General features: G+C 35.0%; 2 protein-coding genes across 2 annotated transcripts in view; one reads left to right on the forward strand and one right to left on the reverse strand.

Moving 5' to 3' along the window:
* LOC123663574 (flotillin-2) overlaps positions 1–15,831 on the forward strand; it is a 324,503-nt gene that overhangs the window by 232,298 nt on the left and 76,374 nt on the right. The gene's annotated exons all lie outside the window — the stretch shown is intronic.
* On the reverse strand, positions 4,662–7,984 carry LOC123663570 (glucose dehydrogenase [FAD, quinone]). The gene is made up of 3 exons (XM_045598242.1): positions 7,641–7,984; positions 6,663–6,913; positions 4,662–6,456 (listed from the first exon to the last, which is right to left on the reverse strand). Exons 1-3 carry the CDS (start codon positions 7,982–7,984, stop codon positions 5,087–5,089), a joined length of 1,965 nt encoding a protein of 654 aa, XP_045454198.1. The 3' UTR covers positions 4,662–5,086.

Below are 15,831 nucleotides of genomic sequence, written 5' to 3' on the forward strand. Positions count from 1 at the left end.
AAAAGAAAATATCGAAATACTTATAATGAAACACGCTACGTAGTTCTACATTCTATCCCGATCATCAAGACATGATCGGAAATAACACAGGCAAAATCGCGAGACACAGCTAGTTCCTCAAAAAATCAAGCTAAAAATATTTTAACTGACTTTAAAAAAAACGAGCTAAAAATATTTTAACTGACTTTTAAAAAAATCGAGCTAAAAATACTTTAACTGACTTTAAAAAAGGATGAAGTAGATTCCACTGTATTTTTATGTGTTTTTAAGCCATAACATTATATAGGTGTACCAATTTTGATGATTCTTGTTGTATTCGAAAGTTAGCGCTTGTGGTTCCATTAATTGTATTTATTGAATTATTCCTAATAATGCAAAATCAAAATCAAAATCAAAAATAGCTTTATTTAAATAGGCTCCAAGAGCACTTTACAAATTAACACCGTCATTTACACCGTCATTTTACAAATTAAAACTTTAAAAATAAATTATTATATTTGTAGAAGTAAAGCTACCACCGATTCGGAATGTAGATTCTGCAGAGAAGAATGGACAAGAAACTCCGCAGTTACTCTTTTAAAAAATAATATATAAGCGTGTATGTATAAGTATCGTATTATTTGTATCTACGTGTGTATAAACTATTATGTATTTAGTTATATATTGTATAATTATGTATTTATATTATATTTTTATTATCTATATGTTTAGATTGTACACGCTAATTTTGCGACTGTTTTATAAGTTTCCTGTAGCAGGACTACTGGAAGAGATTCCATCATGGGATAAGTAGTGCCTTTGTACCAGCATTGTTTATAAGAGCTATTTCCTTTTGCTTTCCTAATGTACATAAATTATTAAATAAATAAATAAATAAACTGTGTTTTAGTACAAAATTAGAAACATGTTGCATGAAATACAGCGTCACTAAGTCCACACATCTTTATCAACTATGTAATCCTGCACCGAGTAATAAGCTTACGCTTCATTAAATGCTTCATTGGTGTCGGTTTTTTAGTGCCTAAGAAGTAACACAACTGTGATGGGTGTGTTAAAACTATTTCGTAACACCTCGTCAGTCAAATTATATCGGCAGGTTTAGGTTATTTAATAACTTGGTTGCTAACCTAGATGCGTGTAACTTGTTTCTGTTCGCTTAATTTTTTGTTAACGTTTGTTTTTGCCTGCGTTTATTTTATAAGAATTAATTATGAGTTAAACCGTGTGCGCGGAATATGATGTTATGTATGTTTTAACTACGTGTTAACGTCTCGTTCTGGTTTTATCGCTCTCGTGTAGTGGGTGCGTGCGCCGTGTTTGCGCTCTCACACCGGCGATCGCGGGTTTGATTAAGGTGTATGTATTTGTACAAATATATTCCAATCTGGTTGTCTTTCCTTGGGGTTCTCCCCCACTGTTCCTCGGTGAGCACGTTAAGCGGCCAGTCCCGGTTGTTATCATATACGCCTGATAGAGATCGTTACTTATTACGCATTGGAGCAGGGTGGATTAAGCTTCAATCCTTCTCCGACATGGAGGAAGAGGTCTCTGCCTCCTGAGATGATACAGGCTGAATTGTGACACGTATAGTTTCACTCGTTCTAAAACGTCGAAACTATTATTGACACTTATAAAGTCTTGTTAAAGTTTCATGGTCTCTATTGACACGTAAAAATCCTTAGCCAAGTTCGTTTGTTGTCATTCTGACTTCCCTGCTTCTTCTTCTTCTTCAGGGTTAATGGCTTTCAATAGTGCAGAATGAGCACAGATGATGTTGCCAATGTCACGTAGTTTCCGATAGTTTCCGATAGTTCCCGATATGATCCCGATAGTTCGGCAATGTTGTCAGTCACCCACAGTCAGTTTTACATGTAAGTAATAAATTTATGATAATCGTTTGAGGTTTGTGTTTATAGTTCAACTTTTTTGTGTTGTAATGTAATATTTGAAAGCCTTTTTTAACTGTAAAATGTTATTTTTCGATAAAATGATTTTTGTTAATTAGCACGAACACAAGTGACACAAATTCAATTTATGTTTAATCATATTCATCAATATATTTGACTACGCAATAAAAATGTAGAGCGTTACGAAAAGTGTGTTCGGGCGAGGTGAACGGAAGTTGTGAGGGATATATAAGTTAGTGAAGATAGAAAGAGAAATATTTAGGTTTCGTAAGTTTTACCACAGTCGTGTGGTCTAAAGTAGACTCGTTTTTTTAAAATATCTTGTACAAATAAAAATACAGTCAAATTGAAAACGTTCTCCCTTTTTGAAATCGGTTAGTAAAAAAGTATAATTGTTATTGGTTTGTTACATAGAACCGTGAGGTTAAGAATAATAATAACATTACTCTAATAATTTTAGTAATTAGTGATTTTGTTTTATAAATGTAAAGTATGTATTTTAAATTAAATATAAAATACGTTAAAAAAATTGACTAATCGGAAAAAAAAGAATTATAACAAAGCTGAAAAGTTTTGTTTGTTTGAAAGCGCTTATCTCAGGGACAGTATAGGTTCGAATCGAAATTTTATTTATTTATTAAGAAAACCAACAGCGTTTCAATAAATACATACTATAAACAATTAGGTACAAAAAATAAGGCCAATAACAGATTTCCCTTTACAATATTTATAAGTATAGTTACATTGTAATGAAAAATTGAAAAATTTATTTAATATTGGTTAGCCCATTCACCGAGGAAGGCTTTAAACAAATTATCCCCTCGATTTACGCGTGTGAAATCGCAGGGAATATCTAGCTTTACGTAACAATACAGCTGACATTTAAAGCGAAATTATCGTATCTGCTTTACCCACTTCCTGAGACATCTATTTCCGATAGAATGACCCGTGGGTCGTCAACAGTACTCGGATGACTTGCAATTTCTATTGTCGTATATGTGGGACGGATTGCGTAATGCGATGATGGTTTTTATTATTTCACGTGTTATATAATAAAGGCACGGTTATTGAGCACTCGGCGACAGAGTTGGGTTCGTTTAGCGCATCGCGCGGGGTCGGAAACAGGAAATAGTATAAACAAGTAATACAACGTAGGTAGACGAAAACATAGTAAATTACATACATATTATTAGAGGTGACTCAATAAGTACTATAACCAGATTTCGATTACCAGGGACCACATGACAAGAATCAGATTTTGATTAAAAAAAAAATAATTATCTAAATCCATCCACCCAGTAGAAATATATAGAAATATAAAATATATAATACAATGTAGAACGACGAAGAAAAATAGTCAAGTAAATATGCATAATTAGCGAAAACTTAAAAAGCACTTGTCAGATCTCAATTACATTTAAGTGGGACCAAATTACACGCACCGCCTTAAAACAAAAATCATCAAAATCGGTCCACCCAGTCATAAGTTCTGAGGTAACATACATAAAAAAGTACAGTCGAATTGAGAACCTAGTTGAAGTCCGTTAAAAAGTGAAGCTGCCATCGATTCAGATTGTAGATTCTGCAGAGAAGAATCGTCAAGAAACTCCGCAGTTAGTCTAAATCGTTTTGTAGTAGTGTAAATATAATAAAAATAATAAAATAATAACCATAAAAAAAAACTATATGTACAATAAAATCATATCCATACTTAGTATAATATATATAGGTGTGCACGTATATAATTTAAAAAAAGAAAAAAAGTTTTTTTTGCACGTTTGAGCTCTTTGTATAGAATAGTCTTGGTCAGTGGACTCGCGTCGATTTTTAGAGACTCTAAGGCTAGTTCTTAAGTTTTCTAAAGTTGCAGTGAAGTACCGATGCGTTTAAAAAAAAAATTAAAAAAAATGTAATAACAAAAGCACGGGCATTATAAGCCTGTGGATATATCACATATATAAAAAAAAAATCGTTTTGTAAGCACAATATTTTATATTCGAATAGTAAACGGACAGATTATTGTGTAAATTCAATGTATCTATTGCTTATTTAAAATCCAAAGAATTCTAAAAATACATTTATGATATAATGAAAACGGTAACATGTGCTTCATATCATATTCACGTTTAGTATTATAAATGCGAAAGAAAATTTTTGTCTCCAAAATATTCGTGTTGCAAATGTCTTAATTATTATAATTAGTGAAATATTGTTAACTAGCTGTGCTCGCGATTTCGTCCGCGTGGAATACCGACTTTACTTCAAGGCGATTTTTTTAAATTGACATAGTTTTTTTTTTATGAACCGATTGATATGAAACAAACACTAAATGTTAAGCTTAGCTTGCCACAATATATTAGTAAAAACCACATCAAAATCGGATGAACCGTTTCTGAGATTAGCTTGCACAAACGTACAGACAAACAGACCTAAATTCTGACAGTCATTGTTTTTGGGTGCTATTTCCGTTGATAAAGGTCCCAATAATATTTGTTCTCATATAGCATAAGTTTACGGGCAGAAACTCGTTACATTTTTATTATATGTATTGATGATAGTAAATTATTGAATGGATGACTGGATAAGCGCCATCTTGAGAATAACGCTTAAATTAAAATACAAGGCAAGAACGTTGTGACTGTCGACGGAGTTCACGAACGATTACATAGATGGCGCTAGTTTCATTATATTTTACTGAACTAGAACCGACAATTAGTTTTGTAAGCTAAAAATCGTATTGAAAATAATACAACCTTTTTTTTTATCTCACAGAGAAATTAAATAAATTTATTGTTTCATTATTTACAAAATTTAAATTAACTACCAATGTCTATAGTAACTAGTTACATATATTGCAAAGTTAGCTTTTGTCAAATCATTAATAACAATCAATCCTTCCAACAAACACCACTTCTTTATAACAAAAATCCACACCACTTAAAACTATAATTTATGTGCATGTATTTCTCTATTTGTACGTTTATCCTATAAATTGCACTCTATTGTTTTAGCTTCTGCTCAATGTAAGATATAACAATTGTATTGTATGTAGGTATTTGTCAAATGAGACGACTAGAAAAATTATAACTATCAGCATTTCCTTGACAATTATGAATCGTTGCTTGTGATGTTTTAATATGGCGTAAAATAATAAAATAATACCCTAAATTACCCTAATATCATCTTTCAATATCACACTTCGAGCTGATGTCATCGCTTTTCAGGAATATTTGGCTAATATTCGTACGTTTTATAGATCTTTTCCGCCTGTTTGAATTCTTTGGTAACCAAGTTTCTTTTATCATGTCGCTGCCTTTCTCCGCGATCATAATTACTGGCGCGTTAATATTACCATTAGATACAGTTGGCATTATACTAGCGTCTATAACTCGAAGTCCTTCTACTCCATAGACTCGGAGCTGTGGGTCCACGACTGCCATTGGGTCACTGGCTGGCCCCATTTTTGCAGTACATGAAAGATGATAAATTGTCATAGTGTACTGCCTTATGTAACAATCCCAGTAATCGTCAGTAAAAAGGGGGAGGTGTTTACAATTTGGTACCGGTTTGCTGTTAAATCTTGCTCCCAAACGTTTCATCGCCTGTGTTTCCGCTGTAGCAATAGCTGCTTTGACGCCTTCTCTTAATACTCCAACATCGTCTGGATGTGTCAAGTAGTTGTGTACCATAATAGGATAATCGAGGGGATTTTTAGATCTTAATTTAATAAATCCTCTACTTTTCGGTCGGAGCATCATCGGGAAGATACCATAAACATCTTTGTTCGTTAAATGTGAGAAGACTTCGTCGTAAAATTCGTCAGTAATACTGTGGGCCTTTTTAACTTGCGTACCGCCATCGGAAGGTATAGATGCTGAAGTCATCATGAATTCAATGTCTGGCCAGTCTTCTGTTGCGTTTGCGTACTTTGTGTTTATAAAAGCTACCACCTCTAAGCCAATACTTGAAGTCAACGGTCCGTCTTCCGATACAGCGTAGCGCAGTGCTGAATTAATGTTTACTAATCGATTCATAACTAAACTTACTGGGTAATCAATTTGAAAAATGATTCCACCAACAGCAATGTGATCTTGTAAATTTCTACCGACGCCAGGAGAATCTTGAACTACATCAATGCCGACTTCCTCTAGATGCTTAGCTGCACCAATTCCAGATAGCATAAGTAATTGTGGTGAGGCTACTGCACCAGCTGCCAATATAACCTCGCGTCTTGCATAAACGACTTGTTTAACAGTATCCTTAATGAATTCAACGCCGTATGCTCTTTTAGTTTCTCTGTCTATTAAAATTCTGGTGACATGCGAGAACAGTGAAATATGAAGGTTTTGACGTAATCTGACAGGTCTGAGAAAAGCTTTTGCTGTAGAGCAACGTGTACCTCTTCTCATAGTGAATTGAAACCATGCGAAACCTGTTTGTTTGTCTCCATTTACGTCTAGTATATCGTATCCCATCTCCTCACCAGCTTGTAAAAATGCAGCACCAATTGGTGTGTTATATGGAGCATCTTGAACGGTCAAATAACCACCTGAAAATTTTATAATTATATATAAAAAAAATGGAAAAATATTTAAAACATGTAATTAAAGTCAAATAGGTATATTAAACCTTCGAACTTAAAAGCTTATTGCATAATTTCGTTTCCTATATGATTCATTCCATTACACCTTATCTTGGAACTATCATTCAGTAATTTAATAACGAAAACAATAAGTAAATATACTCGATTCTTACCTACTCCATGATTTTTCTTATCTTTAGCCAAGTATGGGTTTCTTTGGTCCTGAGACTTTTTGAAATATGGTAAAATATCTTTGTAGCCCCAGCCAGGATTTCCTAAGGACTCCCAATGATCATAATCGTTTTTGTTACCACGAATATAAAGCATTGTGTTGAGTACCGAGGATCCTCCAAGTACTTTGCCCTTTGTCCAGCTGCAACGCTTGTCAACCATTGCTTGACAGGCGGAGTCTTGAGGCTGAGTTCTGTAAGTGAAAAGTTTACGTTTTAATTAATTTGTTATCAATCTATGTATCCTCATGACGAATCTAGGAAAAATATTGTAATGAGTAACCATTTCACATAAATGTGGTAATACTGGTCAGTCGTTTTATCCCTGAACTACTAACTATATTATAGTAGGTATACTGTTGACAAGAAATAGAATTTGAATATTTATTTTAGGTGATTTATATGCCCAGTGTGGTGACTTTGGACAAAACACACGAGTTCACTCCATTTTTGGCGTGAGCTTGGGGAGGCCTATGTCCAGCAGTGGACTGCGATAGATTTAACACCCTCAATGAATGACTTAAAAAATTGAGGAGGTTTTCAATTATGTATTTTTCTGTGTTATACTTCAGAACTTTTTACTGGGTTTGTCATGTGGTACCATTTCAATTTTATCGAAATCTGACAAGTATTTTTTGGGTTATCTCTAATATTTATGTAATGTATGAGTGGGTTTTTTTCGCTTGTGAGTAAATCCGCGTGATGTAACTAGCTCGTACCAAAATCGTATACACGCACACCTGATAGCGATCGTTACTTATAGTAGGGAATATATCCGCCAACCCGCATTGGAGAAGCGTGGATGGATTAAGCTCTGATCTTTCTCCTGCTTGGAGAAAGAGGCCTATGCCCAGTAGTAGGATATTACAGGCTGAAGCGACCAAAATTGTTGGCTCAGTTAGTTTAAATAAATATGCTTACCGATATTTCCAGTCCAATTTACTTTTATGTAAGAATAGAGACAGCAACGGAACATCGCTTATTTCAGTTTCATGCCCGCCGGCTTCCAGCAGTAAAACGTTCCAACCTTCGACTTCAGATAGCCTATTGGCTAAGACCGACCCGGCCGATCCTCCCCCTACTATAACGAAGTCGTATTCTTCTCTGAGGTATTTTTGATTGAACGGCCGGTTCTCGGGGTCGAGTAAGTCGTAGTGAAAGTATGCCAGTGCCGCTAGCATGGCAGGGATGAATGTCAGCTTGCTTATCCCGCCTATAGTTAGTGCGGCTTTGACCGCTGCGGATACTGTTGTTAGTATAGCCATTTCTCAGCTCAGCATTTCTGGAATTAAAAAGTTATTGTATTTTATTTTAGGTCTAGCTTCTTCTTGAAGTTGATAAATAATGTTTACGCGAATTTCATTTAGTATAATGGAACAACTTTTTCTGATTTATCCCGGTTTATTTAATTTTTTAGATGCCCAACGTTTTGGATACTTTACAGCAAATATGGTCACGGTTGCGATAAAATCCGAAAAAGTTTTTTCATTCGTCAATATTAGTAAATTTTAGTATAAATATGTAAAAGATATTCGATCGTCTGTTTCCATCTAAGTAACTTAATGCTTGCGTTATAGGTAACAGTCGACTGAGATAGGTTCATATTTTTATCGATAAATACATACAAATAATATATATGTAATTAAATACATATATTAGGTACACCCAGATTAAGGGCGGGAATCGAACGGCAGAGTCACTGCACACAGCGCCGTAGGGCTCAATGAACTACATAATACAAATATATAAACAGGAAATGAACGAATATAAATCAGGGTTTTGTTAAAGTAAATGCAAGGACAATAAGGTTCTTTTTATACCTATTTAAACGACTTCCAAAAAAGGAGGAGGTTCTCAATTCGACTGTATTTTTTTTTTATGTATGTTACATCAGAACTTTTGACTGGGTGGACCGATTTCGACAAAATTTTTTTTAATCGAAAGGTGGTGTGTGTCAATTGGTCCCATTTAAATTTATTTGAGATCTAACAACTACTTTTCGAGTTATATCTAATAATACGTTTTTACTTGACGCTTTTTTCGTCGACCTACGTTGTATTATACCACATAACTTTCTACTGGATGTACCGATTTGAATAATTCTTTTTTTGTTAAAAAGGGGATATCCCTAGTTTAGTATCATGATAAGGAAACCAGGATCTGATTATAGGATCCCAGAGAAATCGAGGGAAACTCTCGAAAATCCACAATAACTTTTTACTGGGTGTACCGATTTTGATAATTTTTAATTTAATGAAAAGCTGATGTTCATCATGTGCTCACATTTAAATTTTATTGAAATCTGGTAACTACTTTTTGAGTAATCTTTGATAACGCGTAGTTACTTGACAATTTTGCTCGTCGATCTACGTTGTACTTGTCGATGTAATTGAAGTCGGTTTTTTTTTCGTTTGTCTGCAAAAACAATTATTATTTATATTTTTCTTAAAATATATATAACCGCGACTTCCTTCGCGAACACTGGTGTTGAAAAAAATATCATAAATGATGATATGTGTGTCAAGGTTATAGTTTACCGCACATTACAGATTTTAAATATAAGGGGTCGTCCATCCGTGAGGCTCGAAAGGGTTTGAAAAAACATCACGAAATATCACAAGGACTGCGGGGCTATATATGTATAAAAAAAATTAAATATAATCCGTGCGGTTCGAAAGGGGGTTCGGAAAAAACATCAAGAAATATCACAAGCAGGAACTATAAAAAAAATAAATAAAAAGTACTCCGTGAGGCCCGAAAGGAGGAAAAAAGGAAAGGAAATATCACAAGGAGTGGGGGGGGGGGTATATAGAGATATAAAGTTTATTTATTTTGCATTGAACGCGCGATTACTAAACCAAATAAACAAACAAACAAACACCCTCCAACCTTTAGCCTGTCTAGAAATTTGTATCACGATGCTTTATTTTTCAATATTTAATTAGATTAGGTCTACCGATATATAAAGATGATATTTTAAAAATTTCAATTTAGTTTGTCCGAAAAATATACATGTGAGTTGTAGGTGGGGCGGCGGAGTTTGTCTAAAAACTCTGAAACCTCACCAAACATCAAGGGTCTCACCCGCGTAATTTTCGATCCCGAGTTAATGTCGGGATAAAAACGCTACCTACGTACCGAGTTTCATTCAATTCGGTTCGGTGGTTTTTGCGTGAATATATACAAACAAACATACATACAAGCATACATAACACAATATGAGCTGTGTGGCTACGGCATTAAATAATATAGCCACCCCCTCTCTTCCCGTGGGTGTCGTAAGAGGCAACTAAGGGATAACACAGTTCCACTACCACTAACTTATAAAGCCAACCGATAGAGGGATAACCATCCAACTGCTGGCTTTGAAATACACAGGCCGAAGACGGGCAGCAGCGTCTTCGGTGCGACAAAGCCAGTCCTGCGGTCACCAACCCACCTGCCCAGCGTGGTGACTATGGGCAAAACACACGAACTTGTGGAGGCCTAAGTCCAGCAGTGGATTGCGATAGGCTGAAGTGATGATGATGATGATGATATACATAGATCCATCCACACAACATTTTGCTTTTATAATACGAATATTAGTAGGATTAGTAGGACTTGAAACAATGCACTGATTGCGTACTAAATCTCAAGTATAATGATCGCGTGTAGAACCAGAAAGTATGACCTTAATCTGTACCCTCGAGATACGTTCCGAACGGCATTACTTACTTGTCGTAATTTAGGTAAAACTGCAAAATATTGCCTTTTAAATGTCAGCCGTACTAATAGCTTTACAGGACCGTAAATGTCCATATACTTATACTAGTTAAATTTTCTCTTTAAAAATATACAGGGTCAGATATTGTTTTCTAATGTTTACGCGAATTTTACTCATTTAATAAAACACTTTTTTCGGATTTTATCGCGGTTTATTGTTAACTTTTGATTCCCGACGTTTCGGATACTTTACAGCAACCATGGTCACGGGAGGACCCTGGTTGCTGTAAAGTATCCGAAACGTCGGGAATCAAAAGTTAACAATAAACCGCGATAAAATCCGAAAAAAGTGTTTTATTAAATATACAGGGTCAGGTTTTGTTTGCTCGCAGATGAAAAAAACCGACTTCGATTACATCGACAAGTAATACAACGTAAGTTGACGCAAAATAGTCAAGTAAATACGCATCATTGGAGATGACTCAAAAGTATTTGTCAGATCTCAATTAAATTGAAATGGGATCACATGACACGCACTTTTAGATTTAAAAAAAAAATCATCGAAATTGGTCCACCAAGCTAAAAGTAACAGATACATAAAAAAATACACTAAAATTGAGTACCACCTCCGTTTTTTATCATGTGGTCACATTTAAACTTATATTTCATACATTATTCATATTTAACAATTATTTCATACATACATAGCCAGTGTGTATAATAACCGTTTTTTACATTTCTAAAAATTTCCGCAGAATTTGTAAGAAAAAATATCGATATATCGATGTCATAATGGTCGTTTAACTTGTCGTTAGCAGTGGCCTTGAGTTACTTTCACTGTTCATGCATGCGGTCGAACTATCTTGAGGTTCCTCGTGTTTTCATCCGAATCCGACGCTATATTTGTTCGTGCTAGCTTACACCTTCCGTCTTTTCTTTTAAAACTTCTTTACGCATTGACTCGGGGGAGTAAGTTGGGTGAATCTGCGACGAGGGCGTTACGAGGTGTGTGATCGGACGAGGCAAACGGGAGTTGAGAGGGAGATATAAGTTAGTGAAGATAGAAAGAGAGAGAGTTACGTTTCGTAAGTTTTACTTCAGTCGTGTTGTCTAAAGTACACTCGTTTTTTATGATTTCCGATTCTGATATACGAAAAAATATTTTTTTTTTTTATTTAATTACCAATAAGGTGACAAACATTGTTTATACAAAAAAAAAAAAATATTTATTTATCTACATAACGGCATACGGTTCATATGTATAAATACATTTAGGTACTATAACATTTCTTTATTTTTCACCATGACATCTAAATTAGGCACAGCCTGTATCTTAGGTGTTAGTCTCTTTCGTTTCATATTTAAAACAGAAATTTACATTGCACGCTCATCACGAGTGCACTATTTGTAATAACATGTAAACAAAAAACAATAATTAATTTGAGGGTAGAGTGACTATTGCATTGTGTTCCACCGAAATGTATAGTTTGACCACGACAACTATGAACTCAAGCACGTTTCTATGTATTATTTACTTCAATTCTATTTTTAGATATAGTTACGATGTATCTTTACAGGTTTTTCATTTATATTTATATATTATGCATACTATATATGTATTGTTTGTATGTTTAGGTGTTTGTATGTGTGCGCGTGTATATCGTGCATCTATGTGTATATTAATACATAATACATATTTAATAAAAAATAAAATTTTAATTTTATATACGTGAAAAGCTTATCATATTCTTAAAATATAAAATAATTTTTAACAAAAAAATAAACCGACTTCAAAAAGGAAACTAAAAAGTGAAAAATAAATTTACTTAGTACAAAGTAATTCGTATTTTGATTTAGTTAATCAGAAATGATTAAATAAATATTTTATAATTTTGAAATCGGTGCCAAGTAAAACAATAACTACTCTAGTATCTACTCATAAGTTGTATTCAGTTTTCTTTCATAATTTGTTTCATTGACTATTAGGTTGAATACTGTTATTATTCTGTTATTGTTTTGACATATCTAATAATATTTTTTGTACTTGTTTGTTGTGTGTGTGTTGTTTGTATTTGTTTTTGTAGCCAGGTTGTTGTAGTATTTACTTGGCACCAACTTCAAAATTATAAAATATTTATTCAATCATTTCTGATTAACTAAATCAAAATACGAATTACTTTGTACTAAGTAAATTTATTTTTCACTTTTTAGTTTCCTTTTTGAAGCCGGTTTATTTTTTTGTTAAAAATTATTTTATTTTACAATTTTTAGTGATGGGTAGACCTAACAAGGATGCTTTTTCTCTTATGTCAGGGGTTCGGAAACATACACAAGCACAAACACCCAGATCATGACAAACATCTATATGGCCAATACAAAAGTCTGTCGTGCGCGGGGATTGAACCAACTAACGCCAGCGCAACAGCCGGTGCTGTGACCGCTGCGCTAACGCGTCGACATACTATGAGTAAAGTTCGCTATCAGGTGTACGTAATAACAACCGGGACTGACAGCCTAGCGTGTTCTCCGAGGCTAGGTTGGGAGAACCACAAGAATTAACAACTAGACCGAAAATAAATATTTGTATAAACATAAATATCCACTCCGAGCTGGAATAGAACCCACGACCGTCGGTGTTTAGGCGCCGCTGACACGGCACATGCACCATTACATCAAAGCGGTCGTCAAACAGCAAAAGGTAACTGCTGTAAATTGTTGAGAAATTCCCTCGAGTGTTTATGGGCTCCATCATCAAACCAGGTCCTGCGACACAAATGATCACACAGCAGGTAATTGCTATAAATCGTTGAAAAGTTCCCTCGACTATCTTTCGTCTCCATCATCAGACTTTAATGGCACTTGTAACTCATATAGGTGCAAAGTTCTCATCAATAGAAACGAATTAAGTTCAAACAGCAGGTAATTGCTTAAAGTCGTTGAAGAATACCCTCGACTATCTTTCGTCTCCATCATCAGACTGAAATGGCACTTATAACTCATATATATGCAAAGTTCTCATCAATAGAAACGAATTAAGTTCAAACACCAGGTAATTGCTATAAATCGTTAAAGAGTTCCTTCGACTAACTTTTGTCTCCATCATCAGACTTTAATGGCACTTGTAACTCATATAGGTGCAAAGTTCTCATCAATAGAAACGAATTAAGTTCAAAAAGAAGGTAATTGCTATAAATTGTTGAAGAGTTCCCTCGACTATCTTTCTTCTCCATCATCAGATCGACTCCAGACCTTTATTAAATAGTAGTGCTTTATAGTACTTAATGAAAACATGATTAAATTTACTAGTCACCCTTACGATTTTTGAAAGTTCCCCTCGATTTCTCTGGGATCCCATCATCAGATCCTGGTTTCCTTATCATGGTACCAAACTATGAATATCTCCTTTCCAACAAAAAAAGAATTATCAAAATCGGTTCATAAACGAAGAAGTTATCTCCGAACATACATAAAAAAAATATATATATATATACGGTCGAATCGAGTAACCTCCTTCTTTTTTTGAAGTCGGTTAAAAATTAGTCTCATGTTCTAAGTTTATAACATCAGTTACTACAGAATATCATCTAGAAGTCCATCAATTTGTTAATATTTAAATCGGTAGCTACGGTCTTATCACTTATAGTGATCTCCTACAGACAACCTCTAACAATAGAGAAGATATTGATTAAATAAACAATAAAGTATACAAAAAAAAACTGACTTCAATTACATCGACTTAATACAACGTAGGTAGACGAAAATACAAGTAGTCGTCTCCTTACAAAGGTTTGTCATAAGCGAGATTGCTAGACCATCAGTCAGTTGTTGTGGCCACTGTGACGAACAAACTATTATTCTAAGTACGATACCAATCCATCCAAAAATCGGTTGCGGATTCGATTTCGGCTCGGAATGGGTTTTCGTATTTGTACATACATATATTTCCGGTCTGATTGGGTGCCCTTGTGCCCTTGTCCTGCTATAAGGCAAAGTGCTTTGGAGAGCACGTTAAGCTGTCGATGATGGTTGTAATCTAAAACGTATGATAGCCATCGTTACTCATGGTAGGGAATATACTCTCCAACCAGCGGTGGGGTAGGGTGATGGATTTAACTCCAACGCTCCTTCTTTAAAAGATGTCTAAGTCCAGCAGTGGGTTACAGCCTAAATCAAATTATAAGTACGAATATTAAAGAGCAAACAACGGAACGTTTCGTCCGTTAGATTACATAAAAGGTTGCGAGTATTCATTAATAGTTGTTATCACGGCCACGGACGGTGTGAGTTAATTATTTATTTCATTATCGTTATTTGAACGGCCAGTTGCAGTGGCGTTGTTGACCCTGCTTTCCGCTCCAACTACATTAACGCAAACAAGCGTACGGCTCACCTAATGGTGAGCGATTATTGAAGCCTATAGGCGTATTCAACACCAGAAGCATCGCAAGCGTTTTGCTGATCCCACCCCTGACCTTCCTCAAGGGCTCTGGTCACCTTACTCACCGCAGGAACACAACACTGCTTGGGAGAAGTATTATTGAGCTGTGATCTTCTAGGGTTGAGGAGGCATTTCCCCGAATAGGCTGCTTCAGATTTTGAGTGCGACGTGATTTTTGAGGCTGTGCCCTACCTCAAATAAGATATTAGTAATAAATATAACCTCTGAAGCATAAATAGGGTTACATACCAATTTAAAATAAAAAAATTATTTGTAAGTATATCTCAAAGTAACGACATCGCATAGCAATTTAAAGAATATAAATATAATGTTTTAAATATCATTATCATCATTACAGCCTATACAGTCTACTGTTGGACATAGGCCTCCTCAAGTTTACGCCAAAAATAACGTGAACTCATGTGTTTTACCCATAGTCATCACGCTGGGCAGGCGGGTTGGTGACCGCAGTACTGGCTTTGTCGCACCGAAGATGCTGCTGCCCGTCTTCGGGCTGTGTATTTCAAAGCCAGCAGTTGGATGGTTATCCCGCCACCGGTCGGCTTTTTAAGTTCCAAGGTGGTAGCGGAACTGTGTTATCCCTTAGTCGCCTCTTACGACACCCACGGCAAGAGAAGGGGTGGCTATATTCTTTAGTACCGTAGCCACACAGTACATATATCGCATTAATCTAAAGAAATTAAAAAAGATCGCGTTCGCGTTGCTAAATCGTTCGATCAACCAAGGATCAGAAGGATTGTTCTTGACACACTTTCTTGTACTGTAACACAAGCGTTGTTAAATAATTATTAAGTAACCGTTACTACCGTTTGTTGTATGAATATCTCACAAATTACATTTTTAATTGTGATTTTATATACTTGTAATAAAACTAACAAGAAGGCATAACTCGTAAAAAAAATACAGTTGCATTGAAAACCTATTTGAAGTCGGTTAAAAATTATGAAC

The sequence above is a fragment of the Melitaea cinxia genome, chromosome 20, assembly GCF_905220565.1.
Source record: "Melitaea cinxia chromosome 20, ilMelCinx1.1, whole genome shotgun sequence".
NCBI classification, from domain to species: domain Eukaryota; kingdom Metazoa; phylum Arthropoda; class Insecta; order Lepidoptera; family Nymphalidae; genus Melitaea; species Melitaea cinxia.

Excerpts from the sequence above, each read along its gene's own strand:
- LOC123663570 (XM_045598242.1), bottom strand. The coding sequence starts at position 7,984 with ATGGCTATACTAACAACAGTATCCGCAGCGGTCAAAGCCGCACTAACT. Across the intron at positions 6,914-7,640 it reads AAATTGGACTGGAAATATCG|AACTCAGCCTCAAGACTCCG; the intron begins GTAAGCATATTT and ends TTTCACTTACAG. Across the intron at positions 6,457-6,662 it reads TAAGAAAAATCATGGAGTAG|GTGGTTATTTGACCGTTCAA; the intron begins GTAAGAATCGAG and ends TAAAATTTTCAG.